The following is an 18,935-nucleotide window of genomic DNA, read 5'->3' on the forward strand; positions in this document are numbered from 1 at the left end:
TGCAGCTTTCCTCTATACTTCTTGCTGATTGGCTGTTGGGATTTAACTTGATTAACACCTGCACAGAGCATTTCCATACTGACAGTATGTCTTTATTCAAGTGTTTTGGTAGGTATTTCAAGCTTTTCTGCTCCAGCATTGGAATGCGGGGCATGAACATTTTTTTTTTTTTTGAAAATCAACAGTTTGCATTATGCAATTAAAAATCATAACCAATAAAGTAGGGAATAGCTATCCAACTGTTGTTTTAGTTGTATGTTACTTCATATTATAGTTATATCAATGTAAATCATTGTTTTCCCTTGTGTTTCTCATTCTTTCCCTGCCATGTCGTAAAATGTGGTGAACCCATCGCTATATTTGCTCCAAAGCAAATATTGGCCTTTCTAGTTTCTATTCTATTCTATTTCCTTTCCTTTCTATACTATGTTTAACAGTCGTTGTCATACATTGTACTATGTATCAATTGTTGTGCAATAATGTGCAATAATGTTCTTCTATCATCAGTTCAGTGCCGCGTTTGATGTTGTTCAACGGTGGTAAATTTTCTGGAAATAATTTTTGTAAGCTATCCAACTGTTTTTTATTCATTTTCACTATAAGCAAACATTCACATAGACGTAGAGCCTCCCTAATTGAACATAAGCGTTAAAGAATACATAAAGTAATTACTATAAATAAGCCTTACATAAGGTACCCCACTTACCCCGATGCCTCTCCAGCTTCCCTCTCCGAGACGCAATCAGGTATTCTGTTGTTGTTGTTTTTTTAGAAAATTACTAAGTTTTTTAAAGGACTCGAAATCCAAAATTTTAGATGCCCTGGACTGAAAGATGAAAAGCTTACCTAATAAAATGATCAAATTTGTTAACGGTTTTGCTTGTCTTGACAGTTCTCCAAAAATAACACTGGAAAGAATATTGATGTCATTTGGTGGACCAGTGGCCGATAGTTGTCATGATTTAATGGTATACTTTATGTAGGACTGTATATTTGGTTCAAGTGCGGCTTGAGGTCGGTGCCCATATTAGTAACACTGGGAAAATTACATCTAAAGGGCAAAATGTCAAAGTGTCCATTTTATCGGTGGCATGGGCTCATGGTAGACTGGGCAGAGTTAGGTCTACCCGTGCTCTATACAGAGCATAGGGTTTTGGTGCCCATGTCCATTTCCGTAGCCCTTGGGCGACACACAGTTGTGCAAGGCACTACAGCAGGGGGCTGGTCCGCTGGTAGTGCTGTGTGCTTGACCTTCCCACAGTCTTTCTCATATGTGCTGAGTGCTAAGCAGAGAAAGAAGTGTGTACCATTTTTAAAGTCTTTGGTATGACCCGGCCGGGGTTTGAACTCACGACCTCCCGGTTACAAAGCGAGCACTCTACCAATTGAGCTATTGCACCGGTCAATAGACTGGGCAGAGTAGGCCAGCACATTGCGTGAACGGGTGAACGGTTCTAAACTGGGTCATACAGATTCTACACTAAATTACAAAACTGAAATCTTTATTTATATAATTTCTTCAACATTGTGACTTAGAATTGCTGTATCAAATTACAATACCTACATGTTGTCAATGATAGGTAGATGGTTATTTATTGTAATTTCAGCGATATCATTATAATGCCAATACACTTCCAGCAGACCTAAACATGTACCTACTCTATCTCAGTTTAAAGCAGGCTTAAAACGTATGTCGTATGAAACCTGACCTCTTACCTCCATTCCTGATTTTCGTGGTTTGACCTTTGAACGGCTAGGACTTTGAGTATAGGACTATGACTCTGTTTTAACGCATCGGACTTTTATGTTTACTGTATGTTGTTCACTCTTGTCTTACTGTATGTAACAATGTCTTGTCGTGTAATTTTGCTGCCCCCCCCCCCTGGAAAACAGCTAATGTAAGCTGAATGGGGCTACCCAGCCGTCGTATGATGAAATAAATATAAATAGATAATGCCGTGTCAACTAATGACAATTAATGACCGGCCTACTCCCTGAAATTATAACGTGGTTAAGTCGCACTAGATAGAAGTGGTAACTTTTAAGCCAAAGTCTAACAAATTCTTGTGATAATTGTAATGAAAACTGTGCAATATTTAAGGAAACTGTGCAATATTGTATGTCCCAATGTATTGTATTGTATAATGTTATATGTCTAATGTCCCCCTGCATGTTCCGTCAGTTATGGCCGACGTGACCTGGGATATCAATGTTCCTTTCTTTTATTTGTGAATAAAGAATGATTTTACTACTACCATGTCAAGCACAAAGTTGACTAGGAAGACACCAGATATCTTAGACTTCCGATAAGTACAGTATGTCATCCTCGGCTTCCTAGTCCCTCCTGATCGACTCCCGTTCAGATTCTGAGTCCTTAACCTCCTGTCATTCTGCTTGTCAATCTTAAGCTTCCCCACCCATGTGCTATCAACCTACTCACTCCGGATTAACAGAAGCAACAACGGACTTTGCTGAGAAAGAATTGCCGATTCTTTAACGCTTGGTGCAGATGCGACCATATATCAGACACGTATTCCCTATTACAGTCCATTACTATGAGAAAATACCATCCTTCTTATGTCGTCAAGGCTCTCTCAGACGCATTTCGTACATATAAACACTCTGGTGGTCCCTGTCTCCCGCGCCAACAATCATATGAGAACCTTTGTACCAACAACTGTTAAACTTTGGAACAGTCTTCCGAGGGAGACCACTTAGATCAGGGACAGACAAAGATTCAAATGTGAAGTTAATTCTTTTCTCAGCGCAAACTTCTGACAGCGTTCTATCTAGGCAGTCTGGCTGCTAATGCTGAGTGAGAGCTGACATAGATAAAAAAATATAGAGATACGTCAGACATTAATGCCGCCCCAGCTGAGTCGATCTTTATCATAGCGGCGACCTAAAAATACGCTGATGTTGTTTCCTACTTACCTGTTATAATAAGCGTTCAGAATGGTGAAAAATGTGCGCTTTGTTCAATGCTTTACGGGACTACTATAACTCACACTACATTGCCGTTTAGTAATCTGGGTTGGCAGACGATATTGCTTTAGTCTCAGAAGCATGTGCCGGTAGGCTGCGTTCATTTGGATGATTGAGGATTCAGAGAAATGTATGCCCAGTGGGTTTGGATCCGTCTTCCTTTGCAGGTTTTTATGATTCCTTCTAGACACTGGGTTATTCCAAACTATTAAAAAGCAAAGCATTATATGCCTTAGCGCGCGTTTAAGGTGTTATTCTTAGCTGTGACACTTATCTTTTTTTTAGAATTACATATCGTATTAGCATCTTAAGTATTACATCCAGCAACGTATTGTAGAATTTTGTTATTAACTGTATAATGGTTACGTATTTACGATTTGCTGATATTTTCTCTTCATTTGTCGTGATTTTCATAAGTTAATTGTGATTGTGTTGTTATGTTTAAAGAGAAGGGATTGTACAAGCCTTTAAAGCTTCATCTTCTCCTGCACAGTGTTTTTTATTTAATTTACTTCACCTTAATTGTATCTTGTGTTTTGTGCGAAATAAATTTTTAAAAAAATTTGCAAGACAAATTAATTTTTCTTCCTAACAAAGAAACAAACTGCAGTATATGATAATATAAATCTGCAGCTAGACGCTGCACTGACGTTTGTCTTAATGAAATAAAACATGTTTTGTAGCAAATTATTTATTTATTTATTTATTTATTTATTTATTTATTTATTTATTTATCTATTTATTTATTTATCTATTTATTTATTTCTGTATCTGTATCTGTATCTGTATAGCCGGTATAACCGCCTTTCGGCGTAACACACCAGCTTCGCAGGCACGCGGCGCGGCGGCAGCTGGCTATATTACACCGATCGACTTGTTACACCTAACCCTTGAACTTCTAGCTCTAGACATTGTTTAAAGCTATCTATTGACAGTGCCCCTACTGTACTTGGTGACAGTGAGTTCCACTCTGCGATAGTTAAAATTTCATCTTATAAACGCCTGGGTAGCCTTTACAACAGTAAAATTGTTGATTTCCAAAAGGGTCCAGGGACACATCAACAATATAACATAACATAAACACAACATAAGCAATTTGTATAAAAGTAAATTATACAATCAAGTAACATAACTGAGAAAAGTTAACAGAGATCAGTATAACTGAAAATCAGTATAACTGAAAAGTTAACGAACGATACAACATATATAAACGGCTGAACAGAAATATACAAACCAAAATCATAATCGTGATCCATAATCGTGTCCAAATTACCTTTCCCCCGCTAGGGGACCCAAACTCATGTCACTTCTTCCCTACCCCAAGAGCTATCTACCAACCAAAATTCGTGACCCTAGCATGTCCAGATCACGAGATATCAAAACCGGAAGTTCTGCTGCAGTACCTAGGAAAGCCGCCAGGGGGCCCAAAATCTAATCATTTCTAGGTCTTATAAAGTCCTACCCACCTACCAAGTTCCATTCCAATTCCCCCACTGCTGCTCGAGTTATCTTGCTAAACCACAAACACACACACATACACACAGACACACAGACAAACGCTACTGAAAACATAACCTTCTTGGCGAAGGTAATTAAACAAAGTCATCACCGTGAAGAGCATATTAGCCATTTATCTGTTCTGTGTTTACGTCTGACATGATGAGGCAGAGACAGATATCTTTCTCCATCTCCATGTTACTTGCCAATGATGGATTGTTATCATCTCTCTATCTACACACGTTTCGATGGTTAATGTGAATCTATGAAGTCACCTTGGCACTGTACTCACCATATAATACCCTTTATGAAGAAATAGATAGCATAATAATGTTGTATCAGGCTTTATGCTGACATTGGCAATCGCATATTCATAGATGATATAATAAATCCTAATTGACTAATATCATTTATACTTCGGTATTTTGTTGACGTAAGCCGGAGACTGGAAGAGTTATGTGTGTTAAAAACATCGATGCACTTGGCAGAAATCCGAGGGATGATGTTCGCTGTAACGACTTTGGCATGGTTTATTGTTTAGGTTTGAAGTTGCTCCCGCTGAGGTTATGAAAGGGGATGAGTTATGTGTTTGTTACAGGATAACGACAACTGCGGCGTGCCAGATGGACCTCCGGAGGTACCCTCTAGACGAGCAGAACTGCACACTGGAAATAGAAAGCTGTGAGTTGAACAATAGCATACACCAGCATGAGAGGTTATCACAATTGGTAAATTATATCACGGAAAAATTAAACTCCTTTTCAAAATGACAGTGACAATAGATTGTATACATCCTTATTGTATGACTTTAGCCTCTTGGGAAAATTAATATTGATAGATTATAGCTTCATTTTCGTCAAATTTGCATGTATCAAAGCTGATTTTCATAAGATTCATCTGCAATCTAGATCATTTGGAGAGATGTTCATTTTTGGCTATCTTTTAAAATCAGTGCTTTTTTGACGCTGAATTATGCTGCTTTGCGTTGCCATCATAGCTATCGTTTCTAAATTTACGTTGATGAAAACATATAGCCCAAACGGCGCGTCCTTTAGGAGGATAAACTGTGTAATGATTTTGTTTTGACGCTTATTTTGTATTGTTAATGTGTCGATGTGGTCACCTGTGGTCACAGGGCATTCCTGAAAAGCAGTGTTTTTAAATAGCACTGAGGTTTCTACCCTGTTTAAATAAAACAGAACGAAAGAAGAAAATAGAAGAAGAATAAAATAAATAAATGATTGTGATCACCTAGATGGTAGCAACGGAAAATCAGACGATACTTTTCTTTCAGGTGAATGTTGTTTTTGTTTCAACGGTTTTACAACGATGGGGCGTCTGTCTGACTCGGTTTACCGCCCGTTACGTCGCATGGCTAGTTCGCTCACTCACTTGGGGGTTTACGCTGTTGCTAATATTTCACTAAATATGATGCCGGGTTTCTCTCCAAGGTATCGTTTGCTCTTGTAATAACTTGCGAGGAATCAATAAATCCATATTTTTAGTCACGACGCCTGTTGGCATGTTTTTTTTTTCTGTGCAGACGGTTACACCACGGATGACCTTGAGTTTCATTGGAAGGACGGCAAAGATGCCGTCATTGGTTGGGACCAGATTGAACTGCCTCAGTTCGACATCGTCGACTACAACACAGTGACTAGAGTCATCCAGTTTTCCACAGGTAAAAAAATCGCATCATAAGGCCACAACAATTTAATTTCTTGGTTAATGGATTTTTCGAGAAAAACAATGGAGCGGGCGGGCGAAAAAAATAAATAAATAAAAACAGGCCTAGGCATCCTATTATGGCCCAAAATGGTACGATAGGAGCCATGAAGTTATCACACCAGGCTGGTTCAAAATTTAAACAATGAATTTTGAACTTTTAATGATACCATTGCATTGAAAGATGGAATAGCCGTAACAACTATGATGAAAAGGACTGTTTTGAACTGTTCAGGGCAAAATATGAGCATTTTACAGTTGATTCTGAATTTTTATTTTTATTTGCAAAACAGAAAAAAATGAAGCAGGCGAATCCGTTAATAAAGAAATTAAATTGGTGTGGCCTAATGATATAATGATATAGTACATGCCATCAGCTAAACCCTGACGTCTTTCCGTCTTTCTCTGTAGCACAGATTTTGTTTCATTTGATTGGTGCCTGGTTTAATTTACTTTTCTGTTATGTTCAAATTTGTACTATACTTTGTTCAACTTACTGATTTACCATTATTGTTCTGGTTCTATTTTTCATCATTTGTAGTGTCATAATATAACAGATATTTTCTATTTATTTTGTATAATTATTCATGTCTTTTTTATGTTATTTATCCTTGGTTCTGTGGATCTCTCTTGTATCTGTACTTGTTGTGTTTATTTCACTGTTCTTTTCTGTATGTGTGTATTGCTTATTTCAAATGCAATAAAAAAACAAATGGCATCATTGGAAGACCAAAAGAGTAATATGAGCGTTTGATGACAGTAATCATAATTGATTGATCAAACCATGTGTAGCTTTCTCCAAGATCTTTTGATACCTGCAAGCCAGTGTCAAATTGGCAAGACAGTATCATTTCATTTTTATTTTATTTATTTATCCAGGGTAAGCATGTCGCCCATGTTGGCGGTTTTCAAAGCTCCCTGCAAAAACATACATAACATTATGAAATAAAGAATGAGCTTTACCTTCCAACACTAGATACAGAATTGGGACTTACCCCAAATTTTCAAGATTGAAAGTTCCAAGAGTAGACGGGTCCATTCCGTGAACAAGGTTGATGGAGTCAACCGAAAATTTGGGGTAAGCCCCAATTCTGTATCTAGTGTTGGAAGTTAAAGCTCAGTCTTTATTTCATAATGATTTGTACCAACACAGATGAAATTTCATACTAACATACATAACATGATAAACGAAAAGGCATAAACTAACATAAGAACAACAATAGAGTCGTAATAATAATCTAAAAAAACACGAACCAACTGATAAGGAACAGACACAAAACTATATAAATATAACAAATGATGTCAATATTGTTGATAATGGAACTGAATTTGCATATCGATGTTTATGAACAAATTACAAAATTAACAACAAAGAAATCATATTAACAGCTAGATGATGAAAAGGTGGTCTTAAAGGCACAGAGAGTTTTTGCATTTCTGGCAAGTGAGTTCCAGAGGACTGCACCAGAAATAGAACCATTGGCAGGGCAGTACCCATACTTTTTTATTTTTTATTTCTTTATTACAATGAAAACATATATCAAATTGCAAAGGACACTAACATGTCATACAGTGAGAAAATATCTAAAATCATAAACAATATTACATCAGTTGTCCAACTCCTGGTTCAAAAGACATCTTGTTTCGTCTTTAAATATGGCAGCAAGTGACTGACCGTTCACATCTTTCTTTCCATCACACCCTGTCCTCCAGATTACGTATTTTTGACATGTTAATTGTTCCTAACTGTGTTAGGCATGTTACGTAAATGCGTTATGTAGTCTATTATTATGATATCAAAGCTGATTGTAACATTACAGTTAAAGGATTCGTAAATAAACTTTTAACTAATTTCAAGAAAACATTCAACCTTCTACAGGAGATAAACATATGTTGATAATCTTCAACACAGTTACATGAGTCACAAATGTCACTAGGTTTTATCTTCCATACGTTTGTGCAGAGAGAAAAAAAAGATACCAGAAGAAAAAAGAAAGCCCACAAAAACACCTAAAACACGTCAAAAACAAGCCGAAGTCTACCCCTCTGCTTTGAAAATAGCTTTAAATGCAGCATAAACGAAAAAGGTCATACGGTCATTCGAACACCAAAATCATTGACTCTTATATGTAATTAGATACTTTTACAGTAGGTTTCGTCTGTTTGCTAAAATTGCCTTTTACTGTCCAATAGTTTGAATAGGATGTCGGTAAATCACTAGATGACCCGGGGTCCACATAATTGCATTTCTGGATGGCGTAATTACTACTAAAATAGCCTCCAGCTAACCTTAGGGACAGAACGAATGACATGTAATATATAACTCCGACTATCATCGAACATTTCTTGGGCAGAAGTCATCATGCACACAGATAGTCTGTATTTCTGCAAGCCTCATATAAAATATAAATCTTACGGACATATCAAACCTGATTTGTTCGATAATGAATTCATAATTTCATCTGCCTGTTCTGTCAAACCGCGATATCTGTGAGAAAAATGGTATCGACAAACCAATGAATCATTCGTAATCTATCGAACTGGTAACGACAATTGATTACACTGTAAAAATGTAGGTGTAACTACCTAAAACTGCCGAGGCCAGCCATTTCTGAGTTCGTTTGGCGCCAATAAAACCAGCCAACAGTTATATGCTTAATTAACCTGGCACAGACCACTGAATCTGTAGGTATGTTGTAATATTCCTATGCAACAAAGAATTTGTCATTACTGTAATTCAAATGAGATTGAAGACGAGAGTCATTTTATTGTGGACTGTACTCTATATAATAATGAGAGAAAGATTCTCTTCAATTGTATGCAAGATTATTTCACTAGTTTTAAATTTTTTAGATAGAAAGGAAAAATTCACTTTCCTAATGAAACTCGATAATCCTCGTACTATAAGCTCCATCTGTTCTTACATTTACAACTGTTTTGAGAAGCGAGAAGAAGCAGAACCTGGACATATGTAGTTTTACTATAGATATATTTTAGTCTACCATCGTTGTTTACCATGACCTGTACTTAGTTCGAAATGTGCAAAAATGTAGCCTCTACCAGGCACCGCGGATCGCTGGAAAAATAGTCGAAATTGGCCGAAATAAAGGGATAGTATACCAGAGAAGATCCAGGGCCATAAAAGCTCCAATTTGCGACCCACGGAGCCTGTGCGGAGTCGCAAGCTTCAAACGATATCAAATTAATCCCCCTATTATTCATACAAAGAAACGTGGGTCGCAAATTGGAGCTTCTATGGCCCTGGATCTTCTCTGGTATACTATCCCTTTTTTTCGGCCAATTTCTACTTTTTTTCCAGCGATCCGCGGTGCCTGGTAGAGGCCAGCAAAAATGTACAGTTCAATATCCTGTGATTTGTGACATATCTAGTGCGCGTCAGTACCGCCCGATACGTCCTTGTATCTAGCAGACAGGGACGGACACGTCGTTTATCAAACCCAAACGTCGGCAAACCCGAGAGGTCTACTCGGCTTGTCTGACATCTGTACCAGGAAATTACACTGGTTATTGAAGCGGAAGATCTGGCCGTCCTTATCCAGGCAATCCAATTATGGAACTCTCGAGCAAGCAATTACCCTCAAAGTTTGGGGGCATTTGTCCGCAATATGGCGTCATCTGGTATGGTGGTGCGGTTCGTACAGTTTATATGATGGCGACAATTCGATTAAATCTTATAATAATTGTGCTCATAAAATAAAATTATTGTTATTCATAGTTGGCCACCTACAGCATACATTGACCTGATAGAAAATGCTCGTTATATATAGTTAATATTCCTAATGCAACTATACAAACCTTCCATAAACGAAAAATTAACAATTCATATGAAGAATATACAGTAATAGTGCCGATGATTATCATTCAAAACTTTCTGTGTTTTGATGTCTTTTATATCGTGCTTTTCGAATTCCCAAAAGCTGTCCGGCCGGGCCTAGTGTGGGAATTGTGACCTCAGCATTAGTCAAGTTAATAGAAAGTTTATTGAACATTCATGGGCTAATTGCAAGAACATGATAACAAAAATAAACAGTAAAAATGATAATAAGTAATGCTAATGCTACTTTAGATATACATTTGTAGTTATTGTTGGGTTTGATTTCTTTTCTGTGTGCAGTGGAGTATGAAATGGCCGACATTTTGCGAGATATATGAATTGGGAGGTGTTAATAGAAATGCAGTTTTTTGTAGGCTGGGAAGGTAAATAAAGCTAGGGAACATTTTGGTGACCATTTCAAATAACTTATCTCTTTCGGTGCTATAATAACCCCCGGTTTCTTCCATACAGGAGCCTATCCACGTCTTTCACTCAGTTTCCGTCTGAAGAGGAACATCGGGTACTTCATGCTGCAGACCTACATGCCGTCTGTGCTCATCGTCATCCTGTCTTGGGTGTCCTTCTGGATCAACCCCGAGGCCACGGCTGCACGGGTGGCGCTAGGTCAGCACATAACTTTTTTTTTTATTACTTACTTCATATTCACCGCAAAACAAGGCTCATGAGAGCCACTCACGTGTTTGGGGTTACTCTACAGCCAGTGAGGACTTTTTTGCACGAGGGATTAAACAGGCCATCTTCATGGCATTACAAACTTCCCTCAACAGAGACGGGGGGCGATATAGACTTTCTGTAACCTATGATCCACTGCTTAACTGCAGGTTAATTTTGTTGTACCCACGTATCTGTCTGTATGTCTACATGTAGTCAAATACCTTACGAAAGTCGCTGTACTTTTGTTGTGTATATAAAGTTCAATATGACTTCTCTTTTTTCCAGGTATCACTACTGTACTGACTGTGACGACCATCAACACAAGTGTCCGCGCGTCCCTTCCCAAAATCTCCTACGTGAAGGCAATCGACCTGTACCTAATGGGGTGTTTTGTCTTTGTCTTTGCGGCACTGATTGAGTACGCTGTGGTTAATTATAAATACTTCGGCTCCAAACCCAAGAGGGGGGAAATCCAATTGGGCTCGACTTCCTCGCCGAGTCCACCGGCCCAGCGGTGCAGGAGACAGCGTCGGGACACCAGTAATCACTCCATGGGCAGTGTCGGGGACAACTCTTACCAGCAGGTATACAAATTAGCATGAAAGTTCATCTGAGTTGGTAAATTACATTATGAAAAACGTGATTTTTCCCACGTGTGACAGCCGGGACGGGGGGCGATATCGACTTCAGACAACCTTTGACCCTTTGCTGATGTCACACGTGGGAAAAATCACGTGCCCACAGCATTTGGGTCAGATAGCTGAGGAAGACTGAGTGATTCAGTCGAAAATTTCTGGTGAGTCAAATTTTGAGTTGGAGAACAGTTTAAGTTTTTCATAACAAATTGCATGAAAGTTCATCTGTGTTGGTACAAGTCATTATGAACCTAGAAAGGTAACAATTTGCAAGGCAAATGCATAATGTTAACCTTCGCGTATGGTCTGTTCTGATAATTCTTACTCAAACATTCATATATATGGCCAGACAGGAGTCTAAACCCCTCCTGCTATAAAATTGCAACATGATGTAACCCAACACTAGTTACCATGGTAACAGACACGACATTGGTTCAGGTCAGAGGTTACTGTTTGGAGAAGAAGAGGAAGAAGAAACTGAGCAAAAACAATATATTTTCCTTCGGTAATCATAATAAAGACTAAACTTTCCTTCGAACACTGAAATGAATCAGGGACTTACCACAAATAACCCTGAACAGGGACGGGGGGCGACACAAGTTATCTGGCACGTATAACCCGCTACTACGGTCACGTGTCTATGACGTCACGTTCCAAGAGTAGACGGGTCCATTCCGAACAAAACTTTACAATTGTTCAAACGTCCACCGAACAATCCATCCAACCTCAGACACACACAGACGGCTATGTTATACCAAGGAGTTTCTAGGTTGTACCCTACTACTAGTCTGATGTAGTAGGACCGGCCAAACTCCCCCCGGGCTCAACTCCCCGTAGCGGTAATTTAGGTAGGCGGGCGCAGGGCTCTTGGCCGCCGAAGGAAAACGGCTAACGGCCCGATACAGTCTGGCACCTAGGTTAACGCCTATGGGACATGGTAGAGCGAACTCAGGTGGTAGACTAGACGGTTATCTCACAGAAATGGACGACTTTATTGCTTTCCGCAACACGGGAACATATAACCTTGGATGATTTATTTTATCGCACGGCGTAAAGACGACTATAGAACCGCTACAATCCGGCCCGTCCTACGGGGATTAGGTAACGATCGTACGGGTAGGCTTTATATGGCTGGGGCGTGGTCTGAACCCGACACCACTGTAACCTTCGGTTCTCATGCGAATTCACGTTATAAATTGAGGTTTTGTACCGCAATGACAACATTTCCGAAGGTAGAACTTAGTTTAAGAGTTGTTCCACTAGGACATTACAGGCTTTACATCCAAAGGCAAACTGTAGTACAAGCAAGAAATTCTTTGATTTGTTGGCTGCTTTTTTGTTTGATCAACAGCCTTCAACTTCTAACCAAAAGCACCGAAATTTCGTCGTAACTCTGATCCCTAACAGACGTACGTCTACCGCGGTTGATGCTGTTTTTACTGTAGCCATCATCCAAAGTTTTTATCGCCACAGGAAGTTTAGAATAGGTTTTGTAATTGCTGTATCTTACTTGGAAGCTACTTTGTGCTGGAAGCTGCCCCCAGGACACCAACTGTTTTGATAGCACGATGAATAATGGGGATTTTGTGGATCAAAGTGAACATTCTAGGCCCCCTGGTAAAACAAGCGTCATAAGACAAATATGGATATCTGTAACGTTATTTTTTCCATTGAGCAGCATAGAAACTTACAGGACACATACAGTGGGCAATTATAGCAGGTTGCTAATCTTGCTAATCTGACAAAGAAGATTACATACAATGATAAATAATAATAATAACAAAACAGCAACAAGTAACAAAACAGCAAATAACAAAACAGAAAATGGGCGATATAAATTATGATAACATGACTTTAAAAAAAAAGATCATGATGTTTTGAAAAATAATGTTTTTTCCGTAGGCAGTTGAACAAATTTAGTCAAGTGTAAACCGTTTTAAGTGAACAATGTAGGATTAAGTTGATGTCAAGATATGTCTGTTGTACATATACAGTTAATTCTGTACCGTTTTTTTACCCAGAATACATCACTGGTAAAAATTAAAATGGCGACTCTATGCCCGTTGTACCTTTAATTCTGTACCGTTTTTTTTTACTCAGAATATATCAGTGGTCGAAATCAAAATGTCGACTCTATGCCTGTCGTACATTTAATTCTGTATCGTTTTTTTACCCAGAATACATCAGTGGTCGAAATCAAAATGGCGACTCTATGTCTGTTGTACCTTTAATTCTGTGCCGTTGTGTTTTACCCAGAACACATCAGTGGTCGAAATCAAAATGGCGACTCTATGCCTGTCGTACATTTAATTCTGTATCGTTTTTTTTACCCAGAATACATCAGTGGTCGAAATCAAAATGGCGACTCTATGCCTGTTGTATCTTTAATTCTGTGCCGTTTTTTTTACCCAGAATACATCATCAGTGGTCGAAATCAAAATGGAGACTCTATGCCTGTTGTTTCTTTAATTCTGTGCCGTTTTTTTACCCAGAATACATCATCAGTGGTCGAAATCAAAATGGAGACTCTATGCCTGTTGTTTCTTTAATTCTGTGCCGTTTTTTTTACCCAGAATACATCATCAGTGGTCGAAATCAAAATGGAGACTCTATGCCTGTTGTTTCTTTAATTCTGTGCCGTTTTTTTTACCCAGAATACATCATCAGTGGTCGAAATCAAAATGGAGACTCTATGCCTGTTGTTTCTTTAATTCTGTGCCGTTTTTTTTACCCAGAATACATCAGTGGTCGAGATCAAAATGGCGACTCTGTCCTCGAGAGCAGACATACAGGACGACCGGAACCACAAGCAGGACGCCCCGGCGCTGACATCAGTACACTCCGACGAGACAAGGACCCCAGTCACACCGCACGGACTGTACATGGACTCGCCTGAACCCATACGGCACTACGAACGTACTACGTCAACCACGTCCAGTCCGGATTTCAACAACGTCGGCATGCGCAGACGCAAAAATCCCGCCGATCCTAAAATTTCCATCCCGAGGCTGAAGCTGCCGAAGATCCGTGACGTCAACACGATAGACAGATACTGTAGGGTCCTGTTCCCCATTGCCTTCGTCATACTCAACACGGTGTACTGGGTTTCGTACTTTCTAGGGACGTAGACTACATCATGTATGTCTACTGCCAGGCTATCAGTGGTGCCTTTCTGGCAGCCCCGTAAACAAAAACAACAACAACAACAAAACATATCAGTTTGAACACAAAGACTACAGACGACTCGTTTGGTACTCGTCAGATGAAATACTATAGGCTGCCACTGATCCATAGACGGAAAGAGGAAATAGAATGTAAACATTTCTAATATTGCTAGAGATGCCATAGTTTGCGTGATTTTTATTGGTCTTACATCACATTGATGTAAGAAACCACTTTTACCCAAAACTGTACATGTCGAGGTCACCAAAAAATGTGATATTTTCTTCTTATATCGCAGTTAAAGCTAAAATACCCACATTAAGAAATATTTTGTTTGCAATCTTTAATCTGCCACAATTTTAAGAAAATATTTGTCTAAACCTACCAGAACATATTTAGAGTATATTTAGTACATTCATTTTTCGTCTGCATCTATTACATTAAATCTGTTGCTTAAAAGCTTTCTGAGGAAGTGCCGAAAAATGGTATATTATAACATGTATGTCTTTCTACAGGAATAAAAGCGCGTTAGTGTAAATACATAGAGATAACACGAGTTTCTATACCTTCATTAGACATTGCCTTGCCACAGACATAACCATTGTACAGAAGTAGGGACTGTGCACGATATCCAGTAGAACACAAACTTCTTATAAAACTACAGCTCTGACAAAAGTAAATTATGTGTACAGTAAATACGTTCAGACTTTGCTATCAGATTAAAGATTTTCATAATGAAAATGAGAGAATGTTCCCTGTTTTTATTTCTGGAGAATGTCATGAAATTCCAGGAATATATCTATAACTTTCATCTGCGTCTGACAGACATTGTACTTGCATTATATACAATTGATGTTTCTGTCTTAAAGTTTGTTTTTTGTTTAATTTCTGGGTGCAGAAGTATTATTTTAGCCGAGCAGTGGGTCTGTGGGTCTCTTTGTCTAGACAGAATAGGTTGACAGCACGTGGAAGATTGACAGGCAGGATGACAGGAGCTTAAAAGTCAGACACAGGAAATGGGGTGAACTTGAAGCCACGAAAATCCCAAATAATTCCCGGAAGTTTGAAATTTCCAGAGGCGCATTTGACATTTGGTTCTTGACATTTGATTTTTGTAGAAGTACATGTATGTAGCATTTTTAAAGTCTTTGGAATGATTCGGCCGGGGATCGAACCCATGACCTCTGAACTGAATGCAACACTTTACTCACTTCGCCATTACACCGAGTACGCCCAATGGTACCAAAATTATTCTTAAGTCGTTTTTTCTTGGTTGCGTAAAAACCGTTCCGATGATGCAGTTGTATATTATATAACTTTAATCTCAGCTTCAATTCACTCCAGAATATCTCATGGGCTTAGCATGAAAGTTCATCTGTGTTGATACAAGTCATTATGAAAAAAGACTAAACTATCTCTGCCAACACTACAATAAATTGGGACTCAAACCACCCCAAATTTTCGGCTGACTCCGTCAACCTTGTTCACGGAATGGACCCTGGAATCTACTCTTGAAACCTGACGTCAGGGGTGAAGGAGGCGGTCTACATTAGAGCTCACAGACCTACCCTGAACAGAGACTGGGGGCGACACAAGTTATCTGGCAGGTATGACCCGCTACTACGGTCACGTGTCTCTGACGTCACGTGTAGACGGAACCATTCCGTGAACAAGGTTGAAGGAGTCAGCTGAAAATTTAGGTTGTGTCCCAATCTTTTCATTCCAGTGTTGGCATAGAAAGTTTAGTCTTTATTTCACATCCTGACCGCTGCAATAGCTCAATTGGTAGAGTGCTCGCTTTGTAACCGGGAGGTCGTGAGTTCAAACCCCGGCCGGGTCATACCAAAGACTTTAAAAATGGTACACACTTCTTTCTCTGCTTTAGCACTCAGCACATATGAGAAAGAGTGTGGGAAGGTCAAAAACACAGCACTACCAGCGGACCAGCCCCCTGCTGTAGTGCATTGCACAACTGTGTGTCGCCCAAGGGCTACAGAAATGGAGATGGGCACCACCCTACGCTCTGCATAAGGGCACAGGAGACCTTTCTTTTCTTTCTTCCTTGGCTGTGTGTGGTTCTCCTCTCTTGAGGAAGTCTCACGTTAACCACGTCACAACCGGAGGGGAATAGAACGGAGACGTCTAATAAAGCAAAAAGTCCCCATGGTGTGCACGACAGGATATCGTGCATCGAAAGACACCCTGAAGCTAAAAATAGCGATGATTCCAATGGTCTACAGCATAAGATATTGGATGTAATTGTTCACCATACATCACTGTGACTATTCCGATCTTGTAGGAATGTCGGAATGAACGTGGTTGGCATGGGCCCAAAATTGGTGAAAAACCTTCAAAGCATCCATTGCGATTTCATGGCAGCAAAACTGGAAAAATGAACAAGGCAATCTTTATGATATTGACACATAATGCCCAATATTAGCACATTTGAATCAGCATTTCGTACTTTGGGCATTTAAAACTGCAGAAACAAGCCCTAATACGAGTCCTTTATTTTCTGGGCGGTACCCTAGAAGTAGGGCCATTTTAGTAACCATTTTCCGTCAGAATTTTAGGAATGTTTGCCCCATGAGGGTTAATATACACTGAGATAGCATGGTTTTAACTCAGTGTGTAGATAAGTGACTAGAATGTTGGCTTTGAAAAATCGGGTTTCCAAACCCTAAAAACTGTATTGCCTTTAATATTGGCATCGCCATTCTGTCGTTTATATGTCTGTTAAATCATGCATGCAGAAAGGAAAGAAAAACATGTATCTCGCGTTATTTTTGGCAAAAAATACTAATTTAAAGTCTTCCTGCTTTATTTCATTGGTGATCGCTACCCCTAAAATCTCAGTTTTGCTATAGATATCTAAATGCCACTTGATTTGTAGTAGGGTTAGAATGAACACTCTACTTCGATTATTGGAATAACTGAATTCGTATCTCTGAAAATAAGGTCTGCACCAATAGCTTACAGTAAGACATGTAACTCAGAATGATGCAACCAACTCTTGACGGCGTCGTTGTTGTATTGGCGGCAGTGTCTGAGCGACACCGTTCGATTGTTCTTGGGACTGCAGTTGCTGTCCTAGGATCTAGAGTGCACTCAAAGAAGAAAAGCAATGTGGCTCATCTACATTTCCCAAGTATGTCATGGCAAGCATGCTATTTAATGTTGCTGTCTGGTGTTCAGATGTTTATCATATAAGCGGACGAATAGACAACCATTGACTAGAATAGTATGATCAATGATCCATATTGATTCTCACTTGTAATGTCTAAAGCGAGTCTTTTTTAAGTGAATTAACCTTAGGCCACAGCAAGTAAATGTTATGGATGACATCCTTCGCGGACTCCAAATCTAATGCGAGCGGGCGAAACAAAAACAAGACGGGCCGAAAAAAACAAGGTTCCTACATGTTAAAATTTTTACTCAATCATTGGTACTAATGGTTTTTATTCAGTGGGAACATCACATATACACATCCACCATCACATATCACTGCATCAAAGTAAGAAACAAAACATTAAATCAGAGTCTTTTCTTGTCTCCTCTCTTCATAGTTATCTGCCATCCACCTTCCGGCATGGCAACATACATCTTTGTCCATTTTCGGCATGTTGACCACTGTCAGAAGGCAACAAAATTTCTTGGTTTTTTTTTTCAAAATCGATGCGCGAAAATCAATGCGCGCGCTGATGTCATCCATAAAATTTACTTGCTGTGGCCTTAAACCATGATCAAGGTGGTTAGGTTTCAAGGCGGCACAACACAGTATTAGCCCTATGGGGATTTCTATAGTTAAGGACCCCAAAGTGACTCACTTCGACTCACGGAAAATCATACTAGGGTGCACAAGCAAGGTTCAGAATTTTGATATGTTTAATTTCAGGGTATAGTGTACAAAATATGTGAAAATGAGCTTAAATTTGCCGGCTAGTTCTCTTCTCGCGCCCTCTTTTATTAGCGCCACTGCGGAGGTCATGGAACTGCAGCCGACGCACAGTGCTAGGCGGGACAAGTATCCAAGCGCAAATCTACTCCGACTAAACACGCACCATAATCCAACTTTTACAGTCTCAAAACTGACGTATTCCTCTAACATTTACCACAGGTTCTGTCTCGATGCCATGCACAGAACAATCTCTGCACCCTTCCCTAGTATTGTGTAGCACTACTTTGTGCCCGGACTACTTTTGAACTGGTAAAGCCAACAGCATTCGACAGTTTTAAGGAACGAACAAATGAAAGCTTGCAGCGTCAATATGTTTATCTGAAAAAGAAATGCATAGCTAAATTTCTACAGTCCCGAAAGCTTACTTTTGCATTTTTAGTTAATCTCCAAGCAGATCTTTCGGTGGCAAGACAGTATCCATTGGCCAGAGGAGTGTCCATTAGCCACCGAAGTGGCTAATGGA

At 39.3% G+C, this 18,935-nt stretch overlaps 1 protein-coding gene across 1 annotated transcript; it reads left to right on the forward strand.

Annotated features, from left to right (window-relative positions):
* Window positions 1-3,030: 3,030 nt before the first annotated feature.
* On the forward strand, window positions 3,031-14,578 carry LOC109487812 (gamma-aminobutyric acid receptor subunit beta-1-like). Its single transcript, XM_019791893.1, has 6 exons — window positions 3,031-3,074; window positions 5,081-5,163; window positions 6,026-6,163; window positions 10,514-10,666; window positions 11,003-11,301; window positions 14,088-14,578. Exons 1-6 carry the CDS (start codon window positions 3,067-3,069, stop codon window positions 14,478-14,480), a joined length of 1,074 nt encoding a protein of 357 aa, XP_019647452.1. The 5' UTR covers window positions 3,031-3,066; the 3' UTR covers window positions 14,481-14,578.
* Window positions 14,579-18,935: the final 4,357 nt, after the last annotated feature.

Source organism: Branchiostoma belcheri, unplaced genomic scaffold (assembly GCF_001625305.1).
Source record: "Branchiostoma belcheri isolate BF01 breed outbred unplaced genomic scaffold, Haploidv18h27 scaffold9, whole genome shotgun sequence".
In the NCBI taxonomy this organism is placed as follows: domain Eukaryota; kingdom Metazoa; phylum Chordata; class Leptocardii; order Amphioxiformes; family Branchiostomatidae; genus Branchiostoma; species Branchiostoma belcheri.